This window comes from Cygnus atratus, chromosome 28 (assembly GCF_013377495.2).
Source record: "Cygnus atratus isolate AKBS03 ecotype Queensland, Australia chromosome 28, CAtr_DNAZoo_HiC_assembly, whole genome shotgun sequence".
NCBI classification, from domain to species: Eukaryota; Metazoa; Chordata; class Aves; order Anseriformes; family Anatidae; genus Cygnus; species Cygnus atratus.
In genome coordinates, this window is record NC_066389.1 from 877,305 (window position 1) to 903,015 (window position 25,711).

The window sequence follows — 25,711 nt, forward strand, 5'->3', positions numbered from 1 at the left end:
CTACAGATTTCTCTGCCTTTGCATGGACAAAAGTGCTTTGAGATACACCAATTTACCCATGTATATTAGAATTGAAAATTGAAGCAGTAGGAAAATTATTTGCTGAGATGCTTTGGTGAGTCATTGGATCAGCAAGGAATTGGACTCCCCAAGAATGGGGTTTCGTGTTATGCATGATTTCATGACTCTGGCTCATCTTACCCACTGATCTCCTTGGTGCTGAGCCTTGTGGAAACAGGGATTATAAATCATTGCCTATTCATATTTGCTCAGTAACTTGTTTGATGAGACCATTACAAGGGAATTGCAAACATTATTGTCTCCAGTTTCCAAACATTGAAACAGGGCACTGAGATTTATGACTAGTTTAGCAACACTGTTTTGATACTGAGCTCTGAGCTCTTTTGCCAATCTCACCCTCAATGACTTGTCCTCTTTAACACCAAGAAACATCTGTTCATCTGCCAATCCTTAAATTCTCTCCATGACCCCCCTCTTTCTCTTTGTTAAATCAACCTGTAACAGCACATTTTCAACATCTCTCATTTACTTTCTGTGTCTTCCTCTGTCTAACTCAGTGCCTGATTTCTGATCGCTTTCGTGCCGGTTTATCTTGAATTAATGTAAAAGCAACTTGAATGATCTATAATAAACTGTACATAATGGAAGTTCTGCTTCTAAGCTGAAAACATTCCCATTAGCCATGAAGATTTAAGCTTTTTCAAAGTTTTATTTCCAGAAACACATGTAAACAAACAGAAAAGAGGAATGTGTATTTAACTAGTCACATCGATTCTTCAGCTCTTGGAAGTAAACTGATAATGATCTTTTTATGCCATTTCAAGAAACTTTTGGTTGACTTTGAAATTAAATGCCTGCCCTGAATGTGGAAAACACCTATCCATAGCCCTGTGAATAATTTTTGTAAACTTTATCTTTTCATCTAAAATTTTATCTACTAGTACTAATTGAAGAGACCATCCACGATTAAATTGTACAGCAAAGAGGTATAATAGTTGTAAAGAGCAGATTCAGACTTACCAAATTCACTGAGAACGAATGAAGAGCTGAGGTTGGAAGAACCCTGAGTGGAGAGTGCTTTTATACACTGCAGACTGCCTGAGGGATGAGAGGCAGGTTTTGTGAATGTGGAGGCAATTAGCTGACACAACATTTTTTTGTATTGATACCTCCACAAAGTGATGAAATTCTTTTGCTTTGTTTTTGTTTATTACTTGATTCCAATTATCATGTAACATAACACAACCATTACATCAAACTTTTCTTTCTTTTTTTTCTTTTTTTTTTTTGGTCTTTCATTTGAAACAGTGATGTGTGAAATTAATACATCTTTCATTGTAAAATATGATTTGTGAAATTAATATTAGTTTTCTATCCTCTTTGGAGTTGCACCATGTATTAAGCTGCTTATACATAGTTAATTCTTCTTTTGCTCTGTCATATGATGATGATATATCAGAAATAACCTGCTGTGAGTTGTTTCTATCAAATACCTTACACAAGGTTTCTTTCTTCATAAGGAGAAAATAAATTATTTAATAATATAACTAAATCATCAGGAAGGCAGGCAATATTTTCTGTGTGCTTGGTGTTTTTTTCTGAGATGTGATATGGTTCACATTGCAATCCATGGAGGCTTCTCTACACCCTTTGAATCAAGCTATATTGCAAGCATCCCTGAACACCTAGTGGCAAAGGTCCTAAACAGTCTTTACATTTTACCTGACCTTCAGACTTGAACTTAAAGCTGAATTTGGTTCTGAAGGGAGAGATATTTTTATTTTTAAGGATGGAGAGCTTAAAATAATAATCCTCAAAATGCACATTGAATTAACATCTGAATTTGTGACAAAGCAATAACTATGTGTTTTTGTAGGAGATATATAGTAGAAAACCCAAATGTAAATATTTAGAAATGAAGCCTTTGAAGCTTTTTTTTTTTTTTTTTTTTTTTTTTTTAAAGTGAAGAGGAGAGCTTTGAAGTGAGATTTCAGAGTTACAGGCTGCCTAAGCCACAGACCGATAGCATTAACAATTCAGTGGATTCATCCCAGAGTACGTGAATCCTGGTGTCCTGTCTGCTCCTCTTCTCCGTTTTACCTCTGTCCTTCTGGCATATCTGCAGTGACATTGAACAGGTTTTCTTTGGCTGTTCAAAACTGCTGAGACCTTCTGTGTAAACCAAAGACTGTTCACTGTTGTTAAAGGACATTCTGCTGCTCTTATTTCACTTGTATTTCAAACAGGAAATAACACAACCTTTTAGGTATCAGTGTCTAAAGTATCATTGAAGCGACACTTAAATGGACAGATTCCCAGTGAATATCTGAAATGAGTACTATGGGATACTCAAAAATTTCAGCTCAATTTGATCCACAAGTTTGAAAGGGTACATTTTCCTGAAATTCCTTTAATTCCTAGCTTGCTCCTCAGGAGTCCTCGATCCTGGTCTACAGCTGGTCTTGCAGCAAAAACTGTGATTGACAGCATCTCTCAGTAGAGAGCAATTATGAGCTGGGAATGCACTGGGAAAAGCAAAGGCTGGCTTTTGCTGAGGTTTCTTTCTTTATGGCATTATTTTAATACCATATCATTATGATGGTTATCATAATCATTGTAATTATCAACATAGTTATCTTCATATCACATATTATTTCTAAATTATGAGCTTTTCCAACACTGGAGATGCATAAGGAGATTTCCTGAACTGTAATACTGAATAAAAATGTCTCAAAGATTTATGAGGACATTCCAAGGGATTTTCTAATACCTTACAAACAGCCATTACTGGCTTGTATTTACTGCGTCATAATTATATAAAAAGTATGCCTAGATGCTTACACCCCCTATTATGAGAGATTGTCACATTAAAATATCACATTAAAATAAGTAAGTTAAGGTCACTTGGGTCTTTCATGTAATCAGTTCATGGTTATAACACTTTTTGGAACTTCCTTTACTTGATTCTCTTAAAACAAACAAACAAACCTCTAGCTTCCTTTTTATTGCAGTATACATCGGTACACAAGAAGAAATCTGCATATATTAACTGAACTTTTAATGACACCAAAAAAAAGGCCCATGGAACAATAGTCTCTGTCTTCATATTGTATCAGCACTAGACTTCCTTTCAGTATTTACACCTTAACAACTGATTTACTTGGTTCTTGTACTCCTGTATTCCTAGATACGTATCCCTTACAAATAGCAATGGAAGAAGAAAATGTAATAATATAAAGGAAAATGAAGCTCCAAGAAAAAAAAGAAAATCAGAAAATAGTTTCCAGAGAGACTTGATATTGCCAGCTGAAATATTTCTCTGTTCCCAGGAAAGACAGACAACGAGTAGAAAATCCTCCAAAAGTCACTAAAAGATATTCCTGTTCCTGACCGCGTTTGCCTTGTAATGCATATTTGGAGATAGAAGTGCTAAGCTTGCAGAAAGTCTCTAGTCTTTATGTGAGCTCCTAAAAGAAATTTCATTTTGTCTCCAGGTGTACTGTCACCTGAATTGATTACACTAAAAGACCTGTAACCGTACAAAAGAAATTACTGTACTCCTGTCATCTTAATAATGCAGGACTCTTAAATAAGTCGAGTCAGCTCACTTCCTCCCCTAAAGAGCAATGGAATAATAAAAAATAATTCCCAGAGATAATGGTGAGGCCTGCGGTGGAGTGTGCATGTCACGCTATGTGTGGGTTTGAAGTGCCTGCAATGCACAAACAAAAAGCAAAAACAATTTCAGCACTTAGAGAAACTACGTGTCCTACAATTTTGGGTTGGTACCTAATTATGAACTCAAGCACGGGATGCCTAATATCCCCCAGGCAATTGAAGAAACTGTATAAAAGCTCTCTCCAGTAGGTCCTTCTATCCACTTCTCTCACTTTGCTCGCCTTCGTGAATTGGGTAAGTCTGATTTCTCTCAAACTGCAAAAATTAATTTGTTGTCAGAAAATCCTAGTTGTAACTTAGAACCAAGTCCTCTTCAGGACTGCCAGGCTGTCAGTGATCTGTAAATTGTTTGCTTCTGAAAACAATGTTTATTTTTTCATTCATTACGGGGCCCTGCTGAAGCCAGGTTCCAGAAAAGGACATTGGGGTATTTTAAGCAGTTTTTAATTGCAAACCTCTAGCATCTTACAGCTGAAAAGATTTCCTTGACTATCTATGACTCCATAATAGTATTTTAGGACATAAAAAAAATAGTTCATACACATTGCCATAATTCTGGCTGCGTTCAGCAGAATTCTGCTGAGTTAGTAGCATTAAAGATCCAACTTAGGAAGAAAATATCAACTAGTAGTAATGCTATACTATTGAAATTAGCTTACCTGCAAATAAAAAAAATAAATCACAATTGAAAAGTACATCACTTTACTCTCTTAAAGTTAAGACCAGACTCCAAATTACAATGCTAAAAAAGAATAGTAATAGAAGATGTTTATTTCTCAGATGTATTACTGATGCCCTGTTGGACTGCTTCATCATAATCTAATGTTTGATATTTCTCTAATGTTAACATAAATGTCCATGTTTTGCAGATCTCCAACCCTACAAGATGTCTTGCTACGACCTGTGTCCCAGCTACAACAGTGGCCTCAGCCGTCCCCAGCCCATCGCTGACAGCGGGAACGAGCCCTGTTTCCGGCAGTGCCCTGACTCCGTGGCCGTGATCCAGCCACCCCCAGTTGCTGTCACCTTCCCTGGCCCCATCCTCAGCTCCTTCCCCCAGGATTCAGTTGTGGGATCCTCCGGAGCACCCGTCTTTGGGGGTTATGGGGGCTCCCTAGGCTTTGGGGGCTCTTCCCTGGGCTATGGGGGTCTGTATGGCTCTGGGGGCTCTTCCCTGGGCTATGGGGGTCTGTATGGCTTTGGGGGCTCCTCTCTGGGCTATGGGGGCTTGTCTGGCTATGGAGGCTCCTCCCTGGGTTACAGGGGCCTGTCTGGCTATGGTAGATCCTTCGGTTCTGGCTATTGCAGCCCTTACACCTACCGGTACAACAGATACCGCCGTGGAAGCTGCGGGCCCTGCTAAATCATGCAGTAATGTTCCCTTCATGTGAGAACCAACAGACACCATGCAACGGGGTCGCAACTGAAGACCTCCAAGCTTTCACTACTCTGGTTTAAGAACAAGGAGATGTGCTCCTTCAGCCCTGATTGCATTTCTCCCCCTTAATTCTGTTTTCATTTTCCGATCCAGTGCTTCTCCCTTCCGTTTCCATATTGCCCAGGATAAACATGTAACAAAAACTTGGAGATAATGGTTCCTGTTTTTTCACATCAGCTAAGACATGGGAAGGAAAACCAATCATGTGGACGTATCCCTGGCTGCAGACCAGTTTCATACCTCTTGGAAACTCTGGAAATGTATTCTTTTTCTCACTTTAATTAAAAGTTTGTTGCATCAAAATTGCCACATTCTGGTGTTCTTTTCTCATGTTTTTACTGTAATTATTTGTCTGATGAAAAGCCTGTAACAGCTGTACAGCCTGTTCACATCCTGAAAGTAAGAAAATTAAGGATTTCAAGTGTACAAGAGCAGTGTGCAAACACTGAGCACAGAATCATAGAATGCTTTGGGATAGAAGGGATGTTAAAGATCATCTAATTCCAACCCCCTGCAATAGTCAGGGACTGAAAGAAGTACAGAAAGAATTGTCGTAGTCTCTCTATTTTTCAAACACAAACTAACATTTTTTAAGAATATAGCCTCCCAGAAAGATTAAGGTAGTACACCCACTAATACAGAATAGCAGTGTTAGAGAAATGAAATCATAGATTATTGAATTTAAATGTTTTCTTAAAGATATTAGAATTCACTAATAATTTCTTCCAGACAGGTCTTTGATTTATCTCCTTGAACTTCAGGTGCTCACTCAACCACTCAAACTCTGTCGTCAGGACAGATGTTGCAGTAAATTGAGCTAACTTTCTGTCAAACTCTTAAAGAATGTTTTCCAGGCAGCGCAATGAAACTTTTAAGCTTTAAGTGTGGCTAATGGTCTTTTTACATGCTCAGGAAATCTAAGATGTCAGAGGTGTTCTTTTTTGTTTTGTTTTGTTTTTTGTTTTTTTTTTTTGGGGGGGCGGGGGGGCAGGAGGACACAACTGTTTCTCCATACAGCCACACCAACAACTAATTCATCTTTGCTAGCAAGAACAGCAGAAAAAGATCATAACCCCATATACGCATCCTCAGCACTGTATTTCTCTGTTCCTCCTATATGGGAGCTCCTTTCAACAGAAACCCATATTTTCAGCCCACTTATTCTACAACTCTGACTTCCTGCTTCTCCTGACCTTCTACCCTTCCCTTTGATATTTCTCATCCAAGATGTCCCTCAGAGAGCCTGCATGGAGGGGCTCTTCTTGGTGCAGTTCCTCCTGTCTTCCCCCATCTCAGCAGCCCCATGTCAATAATCTACATTAGTCCCTTCCCACCTCCCTAAATTCCTTCCCACTCAGATGCATGCTTCACACCTGAGGGCCTCAGATGTGACCCATTTCTCCCATAATCTGCTTCAAATCCTGCTCAGCCAAACCCCTGGCTCTGCTGCTACTATAATTAGGGAAGATCATGCAGTGGCTTATTAGGGGAGGGAGGTTTAGTGTAGCTATTTTCTAAACATTCTGTTGTCATTGTAACCCAGGCCAGCTGGGGAGGGAGGATTTCTGCTTTCAAATATGTGCACTCCATGCAGCAAAGGATGATTATCTTCACTAATGGCTGCATCACTTCAGCTGTACTTCTCAAGCTTATACAGTGTAAAGATTTGAGATTCTCTCTTCAGAAAGAGTTTTCCCTGTCTAGAGGGAAAAACTTTTATCCATACCAGCAGAAATTAAAACCAAAAGTTGATTTCTTTGATGCCGAGAAGAATCACTTTAATGAGAAAAACTTTCACAGAAAAGCATTACACAATACCAAGCATAAACATTAGAGTGCAGACAGGCCCATCCATAATTATTCTTCAGTTGGACACCAAAGTGCAATTTCATAGGAGTAGAAATTACATATTTTACCCCATCAACTATAGACATAGGTGGAAGAAATAAGGAGACCATGAATAGAAGTGAAGAAATTAAAGATGTGCTGTGCGCTCCCAGCTCCACTGCAGCAGGTTGCGTTGATCATGACTTCACAACATCTCTTTTGAGACCACTGCTGTGGATCAAAATTTTATCTCTGAGTTGCTAGTTGTTCTTCACATGGGATATTTCTGCATGATTTAACAGGGCCCGCAGCTTCCACGGCGGTATCTGTTGTACCGGTAGGTGTAAGGGCTGCAATAGCCAGAACCGAAGGATCTACCATAGCCAGACAGGCCCCTGTAACCCAGGGAGGAGCCTCCATAGCCAGACAAGCCCCCATAGCCCAGGGAGGATCCTCCATAGCCATACAGACCCCCATAGCCCAGGGAAGAGCCCCCAGAGCCATACAGACCCCTATAGCCCAGGGAAGAGCCCCCATAACCCCCAAGGACAGGTGCTCCGGAGGATCCCACAACCGAATCCTGGGGGAAGGAACTGAGGATGGGGCCGGGGAAGGTGACGACAACAGGAGGCGGCTGGATCACGGTCGTGGAGTCAGGGCACTGCCGGAAACAGGGCTCATTGCAGCTGTCAGCGATGGGCTGGGGGCAGCTGATGCCACTGTTGTAGGTGGGGCACAGATCGTAGCAGGACATCTTGTAGGGATGGAGGTCTGCAAAACACACACTGATAATGAGACTAAGTGGAAGACAAAGACTTGAAAAGAAAAATAGTTATAGAAATTTGCATTTAGCTAATGAGTATAGGAGTTTGAATAAATAGCTTGATTTCCCAGTTGTAAGCTTGCTCTATTTCATAATCCCCTTTTTCTGAAAAAGAATTTTGAAAATTCTGTAAAAACAGCGTCCACATCTAGAAAAGCACATGGGAAACTTTGTCTAGCTCTGAATCTATCATCCCTCATGACGATCCAGCAGAGAACTTAGATGTATGTCCACACATGGAACTGAGAATGAGAAGCAAAGTTACTTTGTTCCACGTCATTTGATGAGTCAGTAGGAAAACCTGGATTTGGGTTCATCAGGTCTACATGAGATGTGGTTATTATATATAATTTAATTACAGTAGCTTTTTCTTCTCACTCATTCCAATTTTGCTGAGAGTTGTTGGAACACAGATTATGGGGTTTTCCCTGCTTGGATTGCTTACAAAGCTATTTGACCTGGCAATAAAGGACAGATGGTAGCATTATCATCTCAATTTCCACCTAGGCAGCCACTGCACTGATACAAGCCATAAGATTTCATTATAAAAATCAACAGTGTGGGCCCTAATGTCTTTGAAAATACTCTTCTGAAATTACTAGTCCCAGGACAAAAAGGAACTCCTCTGTAAACCCCAGAATTCAGTCTACATTTTCTCCTATAAATTCAGATATTTTCTCGAGTTACGTTTTTACTCTGCCCACTGTGTCCTGCAAGACCCTAGCAGGGCTTTGAGGAAGAACATGGAAGTGAGAAGGTAAAGGAAAGACAAATGGACAGACAGAAGCTTTGCTGTACCAGGACAACACACAAAGCTTCCTCAGATGCATAGCTTGTTGATCTCAAGTTGGATGGATGTCTGCAGTGGTAATGCCCATATTACATGCTGAACCTCACAACATACAAACTTTGCAATAGGGTAAATGCACTGCAGTCAGGGTAGTGCTGTGCATGTCCCAGTGTTTCTGACATCGAGCTAGTACCTCTGCAATGCCTCACGCACCAAGGAAGGGTATCTACAAGCTCAGGGCTGACATTAGGATCTCTATCCCAATGCAGTGCTGATACACTTGACAATATGGATGGTGGACATCAGCTGAAGTTAAAACCAGCAATAAAAAGATACACTGATAGCAATAGAGAAGAAACAGCCTTACCTGAGTCACCAAGAAGTCAAGGGAAATGTTTGGAAGAGCTATGAGAGAGAAGAGCTTTTATATTCTATCTGAGCAGCTGGAGGTACAAGATCAGCACTGGTTGCCCGGCCCATTGTCAAACATGTGTAACCCATCAAAACGATGACATTGCTTTGCTCATCATTGCAGTTTATAAGACCTTTCAAAATTCTCTTGTAAAAGGGCCTAAACATTACATTAGATGACAGAGAATTCTTTCATCTTGTGACTTGTTGTGGAAAATTAATATCTGGCATTATTCCAGTCACTTCTTTGAAATTACAACAGAAATTATTAAGCTGGCTCCTCTTGTATTAACTTAATGCCTGGAGAGTGTCTCAAGGATTTATCAGGACAACAAACTGCTGTCGTGGACAGGATTTTTGTTTAAGTACATCTAATTCACATTACAGCCTGCCAGAACAGAAGTTAAAGACTGTCAATTCAATGTGTAGGAAGGCTGGAGGTGGTTTCCGCATGCTGAGCTTCCCCACCCACAGGTGGGGACCTCAGCACCCGTGGGGGGCAGTAGCGGCCAAAAAGGGGACAATTCAGCTCTGAAGAGCAGCAGCAATTCCAGGCACCTGCAAGGTTTGCTTCAGTCTAGTGTTCTAGATAGGGCTTGTGTGGAAATTGCAATGTGAGCAGAAAAACTGACAAATCCTGAGTTTTGGAGTGCTGGGAGCTCTTTTCATACAGATACCAACTGAATGCGTTTCTCCTTCCATCAGTCACTCAGCTGGATTCTCTGTCAAAAATGTGTGGGGAGAAGTTTGCACAATTTCACAAAGCAGATAGGAAGGAAATCTTTTTCTTTTTCTTTTTCTTTTTCTTTTTCTTTTTCTTTTTCTTTTTCTTTTTCTTTTTCTTTTTCTTTTTCTTTTCTTTTTCTTTTTCTTTTTCTTTTTCTTTTTCTTTTTCTCTTCTTTCTCTTTTTCTTTCTCTTTTTGTTTTTCTTTCTCTTTTTCTTTTTTCTTTCTCTTTTTGCTTTTCTTTTTCCTTTTTTTTTTTCTGTTTCTGTTTCTGTTTCAAGAAAAATATGGAATGAGTTTCTGAATTTAACTAAAGCTACAAGGGGATTGGCAACGTCAAAGAGATTTTTTCCAGGTATTGTTGGTTTGATATTGTTATCACAAAGACAGTTTTTGAGAATATTTAATAGGCCCAAGGAAACATAAGCTTTTTCAGTACAAATGGATCCACAGGTGAAATAAATGAAATGTGACAGAAGTGCTTTGAATTATTGACTGATTCTCAGGAATCCATGACCTGTAATACACTGTAAGCCACAACTCCAGAACAAGGCTGAGCTGGCAGTTTCTCCAAATAGAGAACAATTATGAACCTGGAACATATCGTGCAAAATAAAGGCTGTTTTTTCCCTTGTTTACAGATGTGTTATTTTAATACTGCAGATTCTATGCCATAGATTACCATAAATTATGAGGTGGGTTTCTCAGCCTTTGAAGTGGTTAGAACTTTTTCTGGACAATATTTCTAAGCTTCCAGGGAACAAGTCTTTTCAAATGCTGCAAACTATCCACTAATAGTTTAAGAATGCTTTCTTACAATTAAATTAATGACATGTACCTGGATTTAGGTGCCTAGCAATTATGAAATTACACCACATTAAAATGCATAATTCAAGGTCATTAGTGTCCTTGCTATAAACAGTTCATGACTGTTTTCTTCAATAAAGAAGTATAAAGTGAAATACAAATTTATAGAAAAAATACATGATTTCATAAGCCATAAAATCAGTGTAGATTTGTCATTTTCAGTTGCACATTTTTCTCAGGTTGTTCCAATTCTGTCAACGATCAGCCTTAATCCATGTAAAGGATTTCTCTATCTGTATTGCGGCATACCCCTAGAATGCTTTCTTTTGGGTGTCATATTGGGCTCATGTTGAGAAGCTGAAAGTGCAAATGATAAAAAATGATGACCCCCAAAGTTGCTCCAATTAACTCTATTTTATTTCCAGATAACCTAGCTTTCTAATGGAAAAATATGTGCACATTGGGTGACCACAGTGCTGATGAGCCGCACAGTGAGCAGCCATGTTTTGCCATTAATAATGGAGAAGCTATGGAAAGCATTAGCGTTATTCCTGTTGTACCACCAAGGATGTGAATGGAATGATAACAGGAATTAATATGATATTTAATCATTTGAGATGAAAGAGACTATTGTGATGAAATGCACTTATCATATTTCATGAGAGTTCAAACCAACAGTCAGCAAAACTTTGAGGACCTACGTGTCATATTAGTTTTGGGTTTGCCCCAATTATGCATATGCACAAATTGTACCTTAGGTGATCCCCATCATCTAGGGAACAGTATAAAAACTCTCCCAGTCCAGGGCTCTTCATTCCACTTTGCTTGCTTTATTCTCCCCCGTGAAGAGGGTAAGTATCATTCTATGTGACCTCTCCTAGAATCCAAGTATCTTTTTCCAGACTATTTTAATTCGATATTTATGGAATCATCCATAAATGTACTAAGATTCTTAATAATGTTGGATTATTTCTCTGTGAATTTATTTTTCTTATTTAGTGTCAGACATCAATGTATTCAGGTTTAAAGTGGTAAAGTTAGAATTTTCAAAATTGGTCATTTCCTGTTAATACGAACTTGAGCTACCAAAGCAGTGTCCAAAACTTCAGCAGAAAGTTGTTCTTGTCACTAGGAATTTTTTAAGGAATTTGTATGTACATTTTTTATACGTGTCTATTTTATATGTATGTATATTTTGAGGGGACAGGCTTACCCAGAAGGGATACAGAAATATTGTCTGAAGAATGTAGAGATGAAACTAGGAAATCTTAACTTGCCCTTCACATTGTCCTTACTTTGAGCAAGGAGTTGGACTAGATGACCTTCAGGAATATCTTCTAATCTAATATTTTCTATGGTTCTATGGTTCAATATAGTAATGAAAAAAAAAATTGTTCATAGAAGGTACTGAGTCCCAGTCTTCCCATGTTTTTTCTTGGAGACTAGATCGGATCCTATGGTCATAATCATTCTGAAGTGCTCAGATCCCAACACGCTTATCTGCAGTAGAGACATAGCTGTAACTGAGTGTACCAGTTTCACATCTGGGAAATCATGCAAATAATCTTTTTACCTACCCTGTGACTCTCAAACTACTTTGCAAGTACTTCAGGGCAGGGAATGCCTTCTTTAATCTGTGTTTATAGGAGGCTCAGCATACTGGTAGAACAATTTTAGCTATTGCTTTTGGAAGCAAGTTACAAGTCAATATCCCAGAGTTGTTATTCCAGCTACCCATTAATTTACCACATGAGCTTCACTGGTATTCAGGTTACTCTGCTTTGTTTTTGCTATTATAAAACAAGCATTAAACAGCCTTTTAGACATGGACAATGTAAGAGTGACTGCAAAATATAGTGGAAGTAATTTGCAGAGTAGGTGCTAGATAATATTCTTGTAAGTGATCAGGAGTTGGGGAGAACAAAGAGCTACTTCTTATAGGAAAGCAGGCATAAGAAATTAGGAATGAGACTATAAAAGAAGTGACTTTTCAGTGTGCAATCTGGGCAATGCAGATTTTTACAAGAAGGAGAGTTGTTGCATAAATTGTACTGAAGAGAAGGAAGTACAGCCAAGATCTGAAAGGTAAAGCCGCTATTCTAGTCCACATGTCCAAATTTTAAACTCTTTTTCCAATCGAATTTGTACCTTTAATTTACTCATCAGTGTGTTTTGCAGACCTCCATCCCTACAAGATGTCCTGCTACGATCTGTGCCCCACCTACAACAGTGGCATCAGCTGCCCCCAGCCCATCGCTGACAGCTGCAATGAGCCCTGTTTCCGGCAGTGCCCTGACTCCACGACCGTGATCCAGCCGCCTCCTGTTGTCGTCACCTTCCCCGGCCCCATCCTCAGTTCCTTCCCCCAGGATTCGGTTGTGGGATCCTCCGGAGCACCTGTCCTTGGGGGTTATGGGGGCTCTTCCCTGGGCTATAGGGGTCTGTATGGCTCTGGGGGCTCTTCCCTGGGCTATGGGGGTCTGTATGGCTATGGAGGATCCTCCCTGGGCTATGGGGGCTTGTCTGGCTATGGAGGCTCCTCCCTGGGTTACAGGGGCCTGTCTGGCTATGGTAGATCCTTCGGTTCTGGCTATTGCAGCCCTTACACCTACCGGTACAACAGATACCGCCGTGGAAGCTGTGGGCCCTGCTAAACACAACAAGAAAATCCACCGAATAAAGTACCTGTGAAAAACAAAATGCAGATTTGCCAGCGAGTAGAGGAATGTCAGCTTTGTGCAAGCACTTGTAAATCCTGTTCAGTGCTTTGCCTTCTGCAGGCTCCAACCTCTCCTTTTTTCCTTTGAATTCTTCTCTGATATCTTCATGGGTTCAGTTCCTTGTTATCTTCTATGTTATCATACTGGTGTCTGAATGCAGTGAGACATGTAACTTGGTGTCTTTCAAAATGCATTTGACTCTGACATCTTGGATATACATTCTTGATATTGTGATACGTTTGTTCTTTTAATTCTCATTAAAATTCCATTGCATCATTTAAAATAAGTGTGTTGTGGTTTACTGTTTTCATCCATTCTGAGTTTGCCAACTTTTTTGAGTAAAACTGCCTGTTGTACATGGAGCTGCAATAATATTGTGCAAACATGCACATGGTGAAAGTCTTCACAAGGCATCCTTGCTAGACCTGTTTCATCACTGAACTACAACAACATGGTCACAATGTACTTGCCATAGATGAAAAACAGCTTTCTTTGCATGTTACCTTATTAGATTCCCCACTCATGAGTCTGTGATATAATACTTTGAACTACATGTTCACACTCTGAAGATTGAGCCCTTAGTTATTGCACTGCAGACTTGTAATCCAATGTTGTACAATTTCACCACGACGGCTCTTAATGGAAGCTCGGTGGTTGATGACAAATGAATTTCAGATTCCGTGTCTCTCTTGCACAGATCAGCCTGGGTCCATACTGTTAAATTTTCTCTCTCTAGTAATTTTTGGCAGTAATTTTGTGTGCATGCAACACTTCAAAACCACAACAAGGACCATTTGCATAATTTCTCAGTATATCTGTTTGAGTTCCTTGGTTTGGGAGTTCTTTAGATCTGTTTAAGTAATATATATATAAAGTATAAATTTAATTTATATAAATATTATATTGGTAGCCTCAAACCAAGTAAAAATACCGTACCATGCATTTTCTGTCTTCTGCACCACACGTGGTCTATCTTTTCTTGTTATCAGTAAGGCATGTAACAGTCTCCTGATCAAGCAGATGGTTATCACGCAAGATGTTTTTCTTTCTGTGGTTCAGCTGCCAAAAGATCTCAGGCTACGTATTTTACTACAATAAGAAGCATGGCTAACCGTACCATAGGAGTGTTCAGTGAACATCTGACTGGAAACTGAAGACAGAATATAAAGAAAGCAATGCAAGAGCTGCTGAGCATGTCCAGCTCCACTCTCCATTTACAGAGACAGTGTATACTGCACTTCCTCTGCACCCAGTAGCCAAAAAGCCAGGTATGAATCTGCCTTTTGTTTGTTCTTATTTTCTAGTCATCACTGATAAATTGACTGGCTTTTCCAGCTTTAGCAAGACCCACAGCTTCCATAATGGTATCCAGCACCAAAACAACAGCCAGAAGGGATGTACAACTTGTCTAGTCCTGAAAATCTGTGAGAAAATCTGCTGTGGTAAAGACCACCATAACCAAAGTTCCCATTAACAAGAGGAGCCCTTAAGGATAGGTGCTGACAAAGATCCCGCTATGCTGTCCTGAAGGAAGGAACTAAGCATCCAGTCTGGCAAGGTGATGAGAACGAGTGGTGGCTGAATCACTACCCTTGGGTCAGGGCAGTCGGCTCATTGCAGCTCCTGGCACTGGGACCAGACACAGACTGGTCAGTTGACAACATGACAGCATCTAATTGCAGCATAGCCCAAATCACCTGCAACAAAAAGCTTCGAGCTCATGGTTATGGGTAAGGCCCAGCAGCCTGTATCCACAGGAGCACTGACTTGGTTCCAGATCCATCCCACCTGACTGCAGCTACCCAGCCAAGATCTACTTGGTCAGATCAATGTAGTTCCTCAGATTTGTATGAGCCTTCTAAGAAAAACAAATTTTATGTAAGAATGAATCATTGTTTAGAGGAAACACAAGAATATATAAGGCCACATGCTTCACCAGACAGATGGCTGCTCTTATCCTAAGCCTTTTCTCTGATACAAGTCAGTTCCATGTTGTCTGAAATTTAGTGCAAAAATCCTGATGCTGTCCATCAGTGAATGAACTGCCTAAAGGCTCACTGGGCTCCTAACACCCAGGAGGCCCTTTTTGCACTGAGTAAGGAAGCTTTCCTTGTGTCCTTTTAATGTCTGACTTTCTTCAATACAAACTAAGTTGATATGGCAGCTGGAAGACCAAGAAACTAAGAGGACATGTCCTCTGTTCGACCTGACTGTGACTGAAGTGTAGGAGTGCAGAGTGGTTTGTAGGACTGCAGTCTGGGGTTTTGGTTTCTGCTTAGAAGATTATAACCCAAGATCTGGGCTAGTGGAGAGCTGATAGCTCCTGACAATAGATTTTTAAAAATACCAGTTCAGCCTTAAAAAACAGCATATAACATTGCTGCCTTGTAAATGACAAAAGAGGAGTAACTCAAATTTACATAAAACCCAACAGTTTGATATCTAAAAAATATCTTTGCTCCAAGAAGAAGGCAAGAGAAGCAAATCACAAGGCAGCTTTGAGGAGGGACTTCTATACACTTCCTCAAACTCCCTGAAGGACCTGAGACTCCCATTAACACCAGCCCACATTTATCATGCGTGGTTCACCTCAAAATGATGAAACAGTTTTGCTCAATATTTATGTTTATTATTTGATTCAAATTCTCACGCTGCATGAAATGCAAATTACAAAACAAATATTTCTTTCATCTTAACACTTAATTGGCAAGATTCATATTCCTGGTAATGTTCCACTAACTCCATTAGAATGACAGGAGGAATTATGCTGGCTTCACTTATTTACCTCTAGTTTATATAGTTGACATAATGATGGTGGCTCAAATGTCAACCATAATTGACATCTGCTTTCATATGCAGGTTTTCTTTCCATCTTTCCTTACCCATGCTAGATAAAGTATAATTGAGACAAAATGTGGTGTCTTTCTTGTGAAATCAACAATCTTTGCATGAGGTTGGAACTCACATTTGAACATGACCACCTTGCGCTCTTTCAGGGAAAAAATCAAAAGAAATATTGTAAAGTACTTTTTAAAATCACCCAGACTCATGCCTTATCTGCCAAAATATCCAGTTCTGTTTCTTCATATCTGAGAGGTAAATCCATTCATCACAACAAAGGTAAATGAGGTAGACAGTTAACTGAATTTGACTTGGAAAGTCCTAGTAAAAGCTTTCAAAACATGAGGACAGAGGCAGGTGCTGCAGATCTTTGTGATGCAGACAGCTAAGGGGCTGTGAATTCACGCAACATCAGCACTGAAGGAGCCTGTACACAAATAAAAACAAATAAATGCAAACCTACTTTGTAATAAGAAATCAGCTGAAATCCTAGGGTTAGAAATTATGAGCTGGTAAAAAGAACAGGAAGAGTCCACTTGACCAGTACAATTTCAAAAAAATGTATTTCAAAATGCTGGGCTTCTTGAGTACAACCACATACTTATGTTACAATAATGACGCACCAGTTCATGCATAAACCATTAGAGAAGCTTTATGAAGTGCTTAAAAACCACACACAAAAAAGCAATTTAACACCCTTTGTGAGTATTATTGTTCTTGTGATCCTCCAGGGCTGTCTCAAAGTCTGGAAGAAGAATCTCATAATTTAAAGATAATTTCTGTCAGAAATGTTGCGGTGTATGTTATTTAACAAACAACTGATCCGTAAGCAAGTAAGGAAATCTGAGGTTGAACGAGGCACTGTTTATTAGGGAGAATTTCAGAATATGGGTGGGATACATCTCATTGAACCTTCCCCGTTTAAATGCTGGGTGTTTCATTTAAGCTTGTTGTGTGTCAATGAAAGCAAAATTGCTATGTTTTGAGGATGATACAAATACTGGTAAGGTAAGCATCAGGATGAATTGTCCTGCAGCAATTCTTGTCCCTCCCCAGCAAATATCAGGGAAGCCTGAATAAGTGGTTCAGACAAGTCACTTGAGATCTGGGAACTCAAAACAGGGCTCTGCAAGAGTATGCACTCTGCAGGTGATGTTCTGCTAATCAGGAAAGAAAGAGGAGGAAAAAATATCCATTGCTATAATATTCCATTGCTTTTGCTGCCACTTACCCAGTGTGTCTGGGAAGAAAACACTTAAAAATTGCTTTCTGTCGGTATGGGTTCACTCTTGTATTTTGTGACTGTGGGTGGGAACAGGATCAGAAGGTGTCTTCCACCTCACTGAATATTTCATTGCAAAATGTGTGAGTAGATTAGATTATAGCCTAGTTCCGAAGTGCTTAAATACAAACATGTATACGACAGCAAGTTATAGCACAGATTAAAATCATTACGGGAAGTTAATGAAGGAAGTGCTAAATAAATAGAACCAGTTTAATTCCGCTTGCAATGCCAGTGAGGAGGGTGGAATGATACCAGCAAAGAAGCTGGTCAATTAAGCTTCTAGATGAAAGAGACCTGGGAGCTGGAATGTGCATATCATGCTATTCAGAGATTTAGGGTGATTTTGCAAACAGCAAGCAACAACAATTTCATCATTTTGGGAAGTTAAATGCTTCAAATTTGGGCTGGTTGGTGATTATGACCTCATGTGTACACTGCCTCAGCCCCCCCAGGCAATCTGAAAAGCTGTATAAAAGGAGTGGGTACACAGACCTACTTCATCTCCTTCTCCTGCAGACTCTCCTCTACATCAGGTACGTCTCATCTCTTTCTAAATGCCAAAATGCTTTTGTACCGGACCTTAGAATACCGTACCGTACTACCATGTTAAGTTTGCAGGACTATTTTGTTGTGTCATACCCCCCTGCCTCCCCCCCCCCCTTTGTTTAAAGTATATTTGGTATATTTGCAAGTTTTAGGAGTCACAAAAAGGATTGAGGCCTTTATTTCACTATTATTCATATTTTGGCATTTCTGTCCTGTTAGCAGATTGAAAATATAGGAAGGCATAAGCTTTAAAATGCAGAATTCTCCTGTACCACTTCAGTTAATAACTAAATCAGAAAGACATGGCTATAATCTAAGCTGTTCAGGGACTCAGCTGAGTAAAGAGTATTATCTACATGGAAATTTTATTACAAAATAATCCTAGCTTGCATTTAGTTTATACAGATAGGTAAAAACTGAATCCTGCTTATTTTAAACCCTAGTTATTTTACCCAGAGACAATAGCAAGGAAGGTAGGAAGTCTGATCCAGTGTATTTGTCAAATATCCACTTGCAAATTGAGATCCAGATTTGCTATTTGGATACACTGAGTTCAATGCTTTGATTCTCTGCATTGCATGGCTATTATATGAACAAAATATTTCCTCTTTTTTACTGGAAGCAGTGGTAAGCCACAAGCTTTAATAGCCAGTCTTTCTGTGGAAATGGTAGTTTGCAAACTGGATTTTTATCTGATGAAGGAAATCAGCTGCTTACATTTTCCCAATTTCCTCCACACTCAGTATGAAATTGTACAGCTATGACAAGAAATATGTGGAGAGAAATATTTCTGTCCTGGTTTCAGGTAGGACAGAGTTAATTTTCCTCCTAGTAGCTGGCAGGGTGTTATGTTTTGGATTAGGATGAGAAGAGTGCTGATAACATGCTGATGTTTTAATTGTTGTAGAGCAATGCTTACACCAAGCCAAGGACTTTTCAGCTTCTCGCTCTGTCCTGCTAGCGAGCAGGCTGGGGGTGCAGCAGGAGCTGGGAGGGGACAGACCCAGGACAGCTGACCCAAACTGGCCAAAGGGGTATTCCATACCATCTGACGTCATGCTGAACAATATATAGGGGTGGCCAGCCGGGGTGGGGGGGCCGGCTGCTCGGGGATAGGCTGGGCATCGGTCAACGGGTGGTGAGCAATTGCATTGTGCATCACTTTGTACACATTATTACTATTATTATTATTATTATTATTATTATTGTTATTATTTTTCCTGTCTTAATAAACTGTCCTTATCTCAACTCACAGGCTTCACTTTCCCGTTTCTCTCCCCCATCCCGGAGAGGGAGGGGGGAGGGTGAGCGAACGGCTGTGTGGTGTTTGGCTGCCAGCCGGGCTAAACCACAACAATTTCATAGGGTAACTTTATATAATATATCAAGTATATGCGTCTCCTTTGAGCTCAAATACTTTGGGGGTTTTACCACAGGGATTAGAGAGATTAAGGGAACGTAGAGCTAAAAAGGAACAACTGGAAGTAAATTATCCCAGAGAGCTTAAAAGTAGACAGGGACCAGAAAAGGAGCATGAAATCTGCAGTTAAAACAGTGTTGAGTTTATGTCTCCATTGCATGTTTCCTGACTCAAAACCTGCTTCTATCTCATTTGGTACAATGAAGAAGTCAGCTCTGGTGTAGATCTTACAGCTCTGGGGTTTCAAACTGCACTGCTCAGGGAGGCGAACTTCTGTTTTAGTAACACTTACTGCTGATGCTTTGCTCCTCCAGGAGGGAATTTAAGAAAAAAAAAAAAAGAGAGAGAGAGACAGAAAGAAAGAAAAAAAGAAGAAAGCAGCAATTTCAGAAGGCTTGGAGGATGATACAATTGCAGGGATTACTGAATAGGGAAGATCAAGGCGGTGATGATTGATGCAAAAGTTTGTGAATTCATCAATTTTGCCTGTGCATCAGGCGATCATTTTGCTTGTTCCTCAGCAACCCAGTACCAAATGTTGTGCTCCAGTACAACTTGTACTTTGTGTTTACTCAGCTCTGTGCTCTGTGTTTCAGGATCACCTCCCCTGCAGAGAAATGTCCTGCTATGACCTGTGCCCCACTACCAGCAGCATTGCCTGCCCCCAGCCCATCGCCAACAGCTGCAACGAGCCCTGTGTCCAGCAGTGCCCTGACTCCACGGCCGTGATCCAGCCACCACCCGTTGTCGTCACCTTCCCCGGCCCCATCCTCAGCTCCTTCCCCCAGCAAGCCGTGGTGGGCTCCTCCGGAGCACCCGCCTTTGGGGGCTCCCTGGGGCTGGGGGGCCTCTACAGCCCCGGGAGCTCTTATGGTTACGGGAACTATTTAGGATATGGAGCACAGTACGGTTATGGGAGCTCAGCCCTCTCCACGCTCAGCAGTGGGTACTGCAGCCCCTTCTCCTCCCGACGCTACAGGCAGCTCCTCCGTGGCAGCTGCGGGCCATGCTAAAGGCAGAAGAGCATGGCAGAGTCTTGCATGAAGACCCAAACGCAGAGCACTGAGGATGTGGGTTCAGCGCTTCGGCAGCCCTGCAGTGGAGCTGCTGCCACTTAGCATTTCTGATCTTTCATCTTCTTTTGGTTTTCCCTTCGGTTTCTAGTTTATTGTTCACTGTTGGCACCTGTTCCAGCTTTCCCATTTTTAAAAAACTATTGTGGGGCAGCATATGCAATATAAGCATCCCTCGTAATGGCAACTATCTTCATCAGGAGTGGCACAACAGACAGAGGAAAGCCAGCTGAGGACAGCAATATTTCTAAACAGGACATTTGTTGAACATTCTTTGAAACTGTCTGGAAACAGTTTTTTTGTTTGTTTGTTTTCATATTCTGTGATATCTTGCTTTTCAAAGGCATTTGTTTCTCATTAAAGTTTTGTTGCATCACAGAAAGCCTTCTGGTTTCCCTTGCGCCTGTTCTGGGTGGTGTTCTGCCATGGGCAGAACCAAGCTGTTAACTGAGAATTACTGCTACAAAACATTTTAGTACAGATTGAATTTACACAGTGTCATAAACATTTCCATAATGACACCCTGAGGAGGATCTGTTCATCCTTTGAAGATGTTAATGGCTTGAAATAATGTAGTATCTTAACTTTTGTTATTTAAATGTGATTTCAGTGGGGCCTTTCCATGAGCGTTCAGATAGATAATTGTGGGTTTCCACGTTGAGTTCAGCATGACCACAAATTCCACTGAGGTATCATTGTCCAGCAGAGGACTTTCCAAATGTGAATTTGCACCTGTAAATTCACAAATACAATGCTCAACCTACAGCCCTGACATTGCCCAGCAGTGCTTTAACTCCAGACATCCCAAGCAGCGAATACAATGCTCATCCCTTCTTGTAGTCATCAGCCTGTCTGTCCTAGTAGGAAAAAGGAATAATCCCTGTTTCCTCTAAGAAATAACTAGTTCAGTAAGTATCAGGAGCAGAAGACGCTCAGAGCTTCCGAGCTGTTGGTAATATAGCCAATTCTAATTGTAATGAAGCTGCAAATGAGGCATGTTCAGTGCTATGCAAACAAAGAGTAAAGCCAAACCCTGCCCTCAGGTGCTTTCAGAGTAAGCTGACAAGACAAGCAAAGCATGAGCAGCTTTGCTCTTTTCCCTTTTTAGCAGATAAGCATCTTTTGTACAGAGATTAAAGGCTGTGCTTTCCATACTGAGAAAAACATTAGTTAACATTCTCCCCAGGTAACATGGGAAATGCTTGGTAAAGCCCAGAACTGGATTCTCTCCAATGTCCCAATCTAACATTCAGTGTACAGTCTCTGCTTCCAGATTTCTATGCCACTGGTTAGCTCCAGGTTTGGTCTTCACTGGTGCTCTCATCTCCTGTAGGAAGAGGAGGAAAATAGCAGGGATAAGGAGCTCACAGTGGAATATTCCTGTCTGGCATACATCGGGATGGAGACCATTTCAGTAACGCTAATTTCCATCTTAATATTCAAATTTACCTGTAGTCTAGTTCACTATTCTCACTGCCATTTGTTAGTCAATTTGTTGGTGTTTAAAATGGAATATATTCCAATTACTTTTTTTTTTTTTTCCCACAATAGAACTCTGAAAATGAAATAATCAAACTGACATGTTTCCATGGACTTCTGATTATTTTAGCTGAAAGACTGCATTACATGGCTAGTAATATACAGGACAGAGGACATATAACAGATTCAAGACATGACTTCTGAGGTTGTCTTTTAAGTAAAAGAGGAGAATTAGCTAAAAAAGAGTCATCTCTTCAGGTTTCTCTGATAGAACATTTTAAAATATCTGAAACATTCAAGTTCAGATCCTCCAGCTGCAAAACAGGTGAAAGGTTGACTGTAAGTGATCGGTTTGCTAATTGCTCCAGGTCTAAACCCTGGAAGGAAGCTGGCATTCAGCAGGGCACATTTCTGGTTCTGCTATGCTAAGCCATTGCACCTGCAGGACATTTACCAGTGGTGAGAGCCTGAGCCATGTAACAAACCATCAGGCTCTAGTAGTGAGTAAATATTTAATGAATCCATCTATTTAAATCAAACATGAGAGGTTTAACTCCCACAGATATCTGTCTTGAGCTGTAATTTAGTGTGGAGGAGGATACACTCTTTGGGCTATGTTTGCAACACCTTTATGAATCAACTTCTAATTGCATCTCCTTTACTGATAGCATTACTTTGTACTAGGGTATAAACACATTTAGATGAGAGGAGAGTGTAGTGACCTCTATAGTTCAGATGAGACAGCGACCTGATTTCATTTATTATTGCTTCCCATTTCTGGTCATTACTTGTTTCACTGACAGGAGGAACAGGAGTCTGAGTCACTGGAACTAAGTGCCACCAGCCTGAACTTCCGACGGCTGACCAAGACCTGTGGGGGACCTCAGTCAGACGTGGTCCCTGTGTTGCAGCGGCTGACAAACTGATCCCAGCACTCCTCCACAGGAACACCAGAAACAGCAGACAGTGTTCCTCCCATCTCAAGTCTGCATGTGGTCTGACCTGAGATGCATTCCAGCTGCTAGTGAAATTAGTCCTCTTATCTTTCATCGTGTGTTCTTCTGTGATTACACCCAGGTGCAAGCGTAATCCAAGTTCAGCCTGCTGTGCATTTAGGAAGTGGCAGATTGCTAATGGTCAGGAGCAGAGCAGAACAATGGAAAGTGGTTAAAGAACTGTCCTTCTGTCCTTGCTCTGGTGTATGCTCCTAACATGCAAATTCAGGCTGGCAGATGAGCATCAGCAATGCCAGTTTTGTAGCTCCTGCTCTCCAAGGGACTGCCAAATAATGGTGGTGCAAAGTGCTCTGTCTTCAAGTGCCATTCAAAATCATTAGAGTCCACTGTTCAATTAGTACTGACTCCAATGATCTATTTATAGCATAGACTCCAGCCTCTGCCTCCCATGCCCGTCTTTTCTATAGCATAGTAGGTGAAGCATCTTCATCCAGGTCTGCTGACACCATTATTGAAAAGAGCCTCTTTTGTAGTGATCAATACCATAGTGATGTGGCTTAAAAATATCTGATTTGGTTGCCTTAGTGCTCTGCATACCTGTGCAAATGAGTGGGCTTTTTTGACAGCATCTGTGTGACTTCAAGTATAATCATACAGAGCACTGCGGACAGAGGAAGCATAAAAACAAGACAAAGCCTTCAGACACATCCTAACAAGAAAGAGGTGTTGGCTGGCTACCTCGTTGTAGCCTCATCTCATTTCAGGTACTTTTACAAGTGAAGTCACACCTCCAAACCCTTTGAAGTTATTACCACATGCTTGATCCTGCCTAAAGAAATTTCACCAGCATGACGCTGGACTTTTCCCGGAATCAGCCTGCTGGAACATGGTGAGGTTTGCCAGTGCATTGCTGGTGTTTCACACAGGGAACAGCAGGAGTGCTGAGCAATGTTTGACCTCTGGTCCCTCAGAGCCCTGGCTGGTACTGCAATCATGAGCAGAATTGGTAGGAGGTGAATGCCTCCGAATGCTCTCTTCTTCCTATGCAGGCAGGAGGCCACCAGATGACTGATAGCTATGCTAATTATGCAAACTGTCTCTCTAGAAAAACAGCTTCAAATGACATGCTAAGCAGCCTGGACCTGTGCTGCTGTTTAACAAAGGGAAGTGTTGAACGTGGCCAGTATCCAGTCATTTATGAGTAGGTTGAAATTTAGGTGTAAGCCTGAGACAGAAAATAGTATTTGACATGAATTATATGTATGGCTCTTCAGGGAAGACTTAAGATTTTTTCTTTTATTTATTTTAACTGAAGCTGCCAAGAATTTAGAGGTATTAATGAGAAACTTCAAGAATGCATAGAATTTCAGTGAAGATTCACTATGCAGTTAAAATTTCCTGTTGGCCATTCAAAGGAAAGTTCTACCCACAGATTATTACATGCTATTTTTAAACAATGGAAAATATAAAACCAATCTAAGAGGTGTTATTAAGTTGGAGCCTTGGGCAAGTAGCAAGACACAGGGAAGATCTCCAAAATTACTTGTGTATTTAACTTCCTTTGCTAGCATGTAACGAATACACATTGAACCACACCTCTCCTGGAGGAAATTTCAAACTTAGTTGTATGAGTTACAAAAGCATGTTTATCCAGCATGAAATTACTTTTGTGCAGAAGGCAGTCAGTCATTATGCTTCCTCCTGCTTAAAAGACCTGGTCACCTTCCAACTTTAGTTGTTGAAAGAATGTGAACACTGTCACGGCTGGCTACAAAGATTGATGCTCAGCCAGAATGGTATATAAATAAAGAATGGTGGACAAATAGAGAACAGAAAGCTCAGAATGTTGATGCAGAACAATTTAATGAGAGAATAAGAAGGAGAAGATGTGATGGAGCATGAAAAATACAGGCAATATACTGCCAGGGTCCCATTAAAGACTTCAAGCAGAGAATTGCTCCAGGGCTGTGCATTCCACATACATTACTCTTTCTTTTTCATAGCAGAGGAAGATTTACACAGTGCTGTCCAACTTTTAACAAGCCAAAGACTGCTGATATACCTAGGATGTTATTATATTGATCCACTGGTAAGAATAATCAGAGAACTAAATTAAATCATTAGCCTGATAAATACATGTAATTCTGGTGTTCAGAGATGGTGCTCATGCCCCAGAAAAGCCATGTCAGTAACAGAGTTTGTGGAGATGCATCCTCCTCTGTGCTGAGTGATTGCTCCTTTTATTTTATTCACTGCCCATTTAACATGATCTGCATCTCCCAGTGCCATAGCCACTGGACCCATAGGAAGAATATGACTTCCCATAAGTGTACGGTCTCCCAGAGTCACAGAAGCCCCTGGGACCCTGAGAGCTCGTGTATCCAAACGAGCTCCCAAAGCCAGCTGGTGCTGAGCTGCCCACGATGCTCTCCTGAGGGCAGGAGCTGAGGGTGGGTCCTGGGAAGGTCATGACAACAGGTGGTGGGTAGATCACAGCTCTTGAATCTCCACAGGATGTAACACAGGGCTGGCTACAGGCATTCACCATTGGCTGCGGGCAGGTCACCTCACAGGGTGCAAGGCAGCGGGAGCTGATCATCTGTCCATAGAAAGACATCTTCTGGGAATGGAGACAGATCTGAAACACACAACATTGAGGCAACATGAAACTGAAAGTTCAAGAATCAAAATAACGGAGATTGGGCTAGGAAGAGAAAGAATGGAAGACAGGGAGAAGAGGTGGAACATGAAGATTTCAGCTGTCCCTTGTCTCATCTTCTTTTCATGCCCTCTTCCTTTCCCAAAACAATCTCTGTTCCTTCTGGGTCCTAATTTGGTACCTAAAAACATCATTAATGAGCAAAGAAATT

At 40.8% G+C, this 25,711-nt stretch overlaps 5 protein-coding genes across 6 annotated transcripts; 3 read left to right on the forward strand and 2 right to left on the reverse strand.

Moving 5' to 3' along the window:
* The first annotated feature begins 4,585 nt into the window (after positions 1-4,585).
* On the forward strand, positions 4,586-5,062 carry LOC118258482 (scale keratin-like). The gene has a single exon (XM_035567349.1). It carries the CDS (start codon positions 4,586-4,588, stop codon positions 5,060-5,062), a length of 477 nt encoding a protein of 158 aa, XP_035423242.1.
* A 2,197-nt stretch (positions 5,063-7,259) lies between these two features.
* On the reverse strand, positions 7,260-13,899 carry LOC118258484 (scale keratin-like). The gene is made up of 2 exons (XM_035567351.2): positions 13,873-13,899; positions 7,260-7,718 (listed from the first exon to the last, which is right to left on the reverse strand). The coding sequence occupies exon 2, from the start codon at positions 7,716-7,718 to the stop codon at positions 7,260-7,262; it is 459 nt and encodes a 152-aa protein (XP_035423244.1). The 5' UTR covers positions 13,873-13,899.
* On the forward strand, positions 12,717-13,175 carry LOC118258485 (scale keratin-like). The gene has a single exon (XM_035567352.1). The coding sequence runs from the start codon at positions 12,717-12,719 to the stop codon at positions 13,173-13,175; it is 459 nt and encodes a 152-aa protein (XP_035423245.1).
* A 3,973-nt stretch (positions 13,900-17,872) lies between the features above and the next one.
* Positions 17,873-20,749, forward strand: LOC118258520 (scale keratin-like). 2 transcript variants are annotated; one of them, XM_035567378.2, is made up of 2 exons: positions 17,873-17,900; positions 19,930-20,749. In XM_035567378.2, the coding sequence occupies exon 2, from the start codon at positions 19,951-19,953 to the stop codon at positions 20,344-20,346; it is 396 nt and encodes a 131-aa protein (XP_035423271.1). In that variant the 5' UTR covers positions 17,873-17,900; positions 19,930-19,950; the 3' UTR covers positions 20,347-20,749. The 2 variants fall into 2 exon arrangements, with proteins under 2 accessions (XP_035423271.1, XP_050571840.1); XM_050715883.1 differs by lacking the exon at positions 17,873-17,900 and adding an exon at positions 19,014-19,051.
* A 4,352-nt stretch (positions 20,750-25,101) lies between these two features.
* LOC118258527 (feather keratin 4-like) lies at positions 25,102-25,458 on the reverse strand. Its single transcript, XM_035567385.1, has one exon. It carries the CDS (start codon positions 25,456-25,458, stop codon positions 25,102-25,104), a length of 357 nt encoding a protein of 118 aa, XP_035423278.1.
* Between the last annotated feature and the right edge of the window lie 253 nt (positions 25,459-25,711).

Coding starts and splice junctions, on each gene's coding strand:
- LOC118258482 (XM_035567349.1), top strand. CDS start 4,586: ATGTCTTGCTACGACCTGTGTCCCAGCTACAACAGTGGCCTCAGCCGT.
- LOC118258484 (XM_035567351.2), bottom strand. CDS start 7,718: ATGTCCTGCTACGATCTGTGCCCCACCTACAACAGTGGCATCAGCTGC.
- LOC118258485 (XM_035567352.1), top strand. CDS start 12,717: ATGTCCTGCTACGATCTGTGCCCCACCTACAACAGTGGCATCAGCTGC.
- LOC118258520 (XM_035567378.2), top strand. CDS start 19,951: ATGTCCTGCTATGACCTGTGCCCCACTACCAGCAGCATTGCCTGCCCC.
- LOC118258527 (XM_035567385.1), bottom strand. CDS start 25,458: ATGTCTTTCTATGGACAGATGATCAGCTCCCGCTGCCTTGCACCCTGT.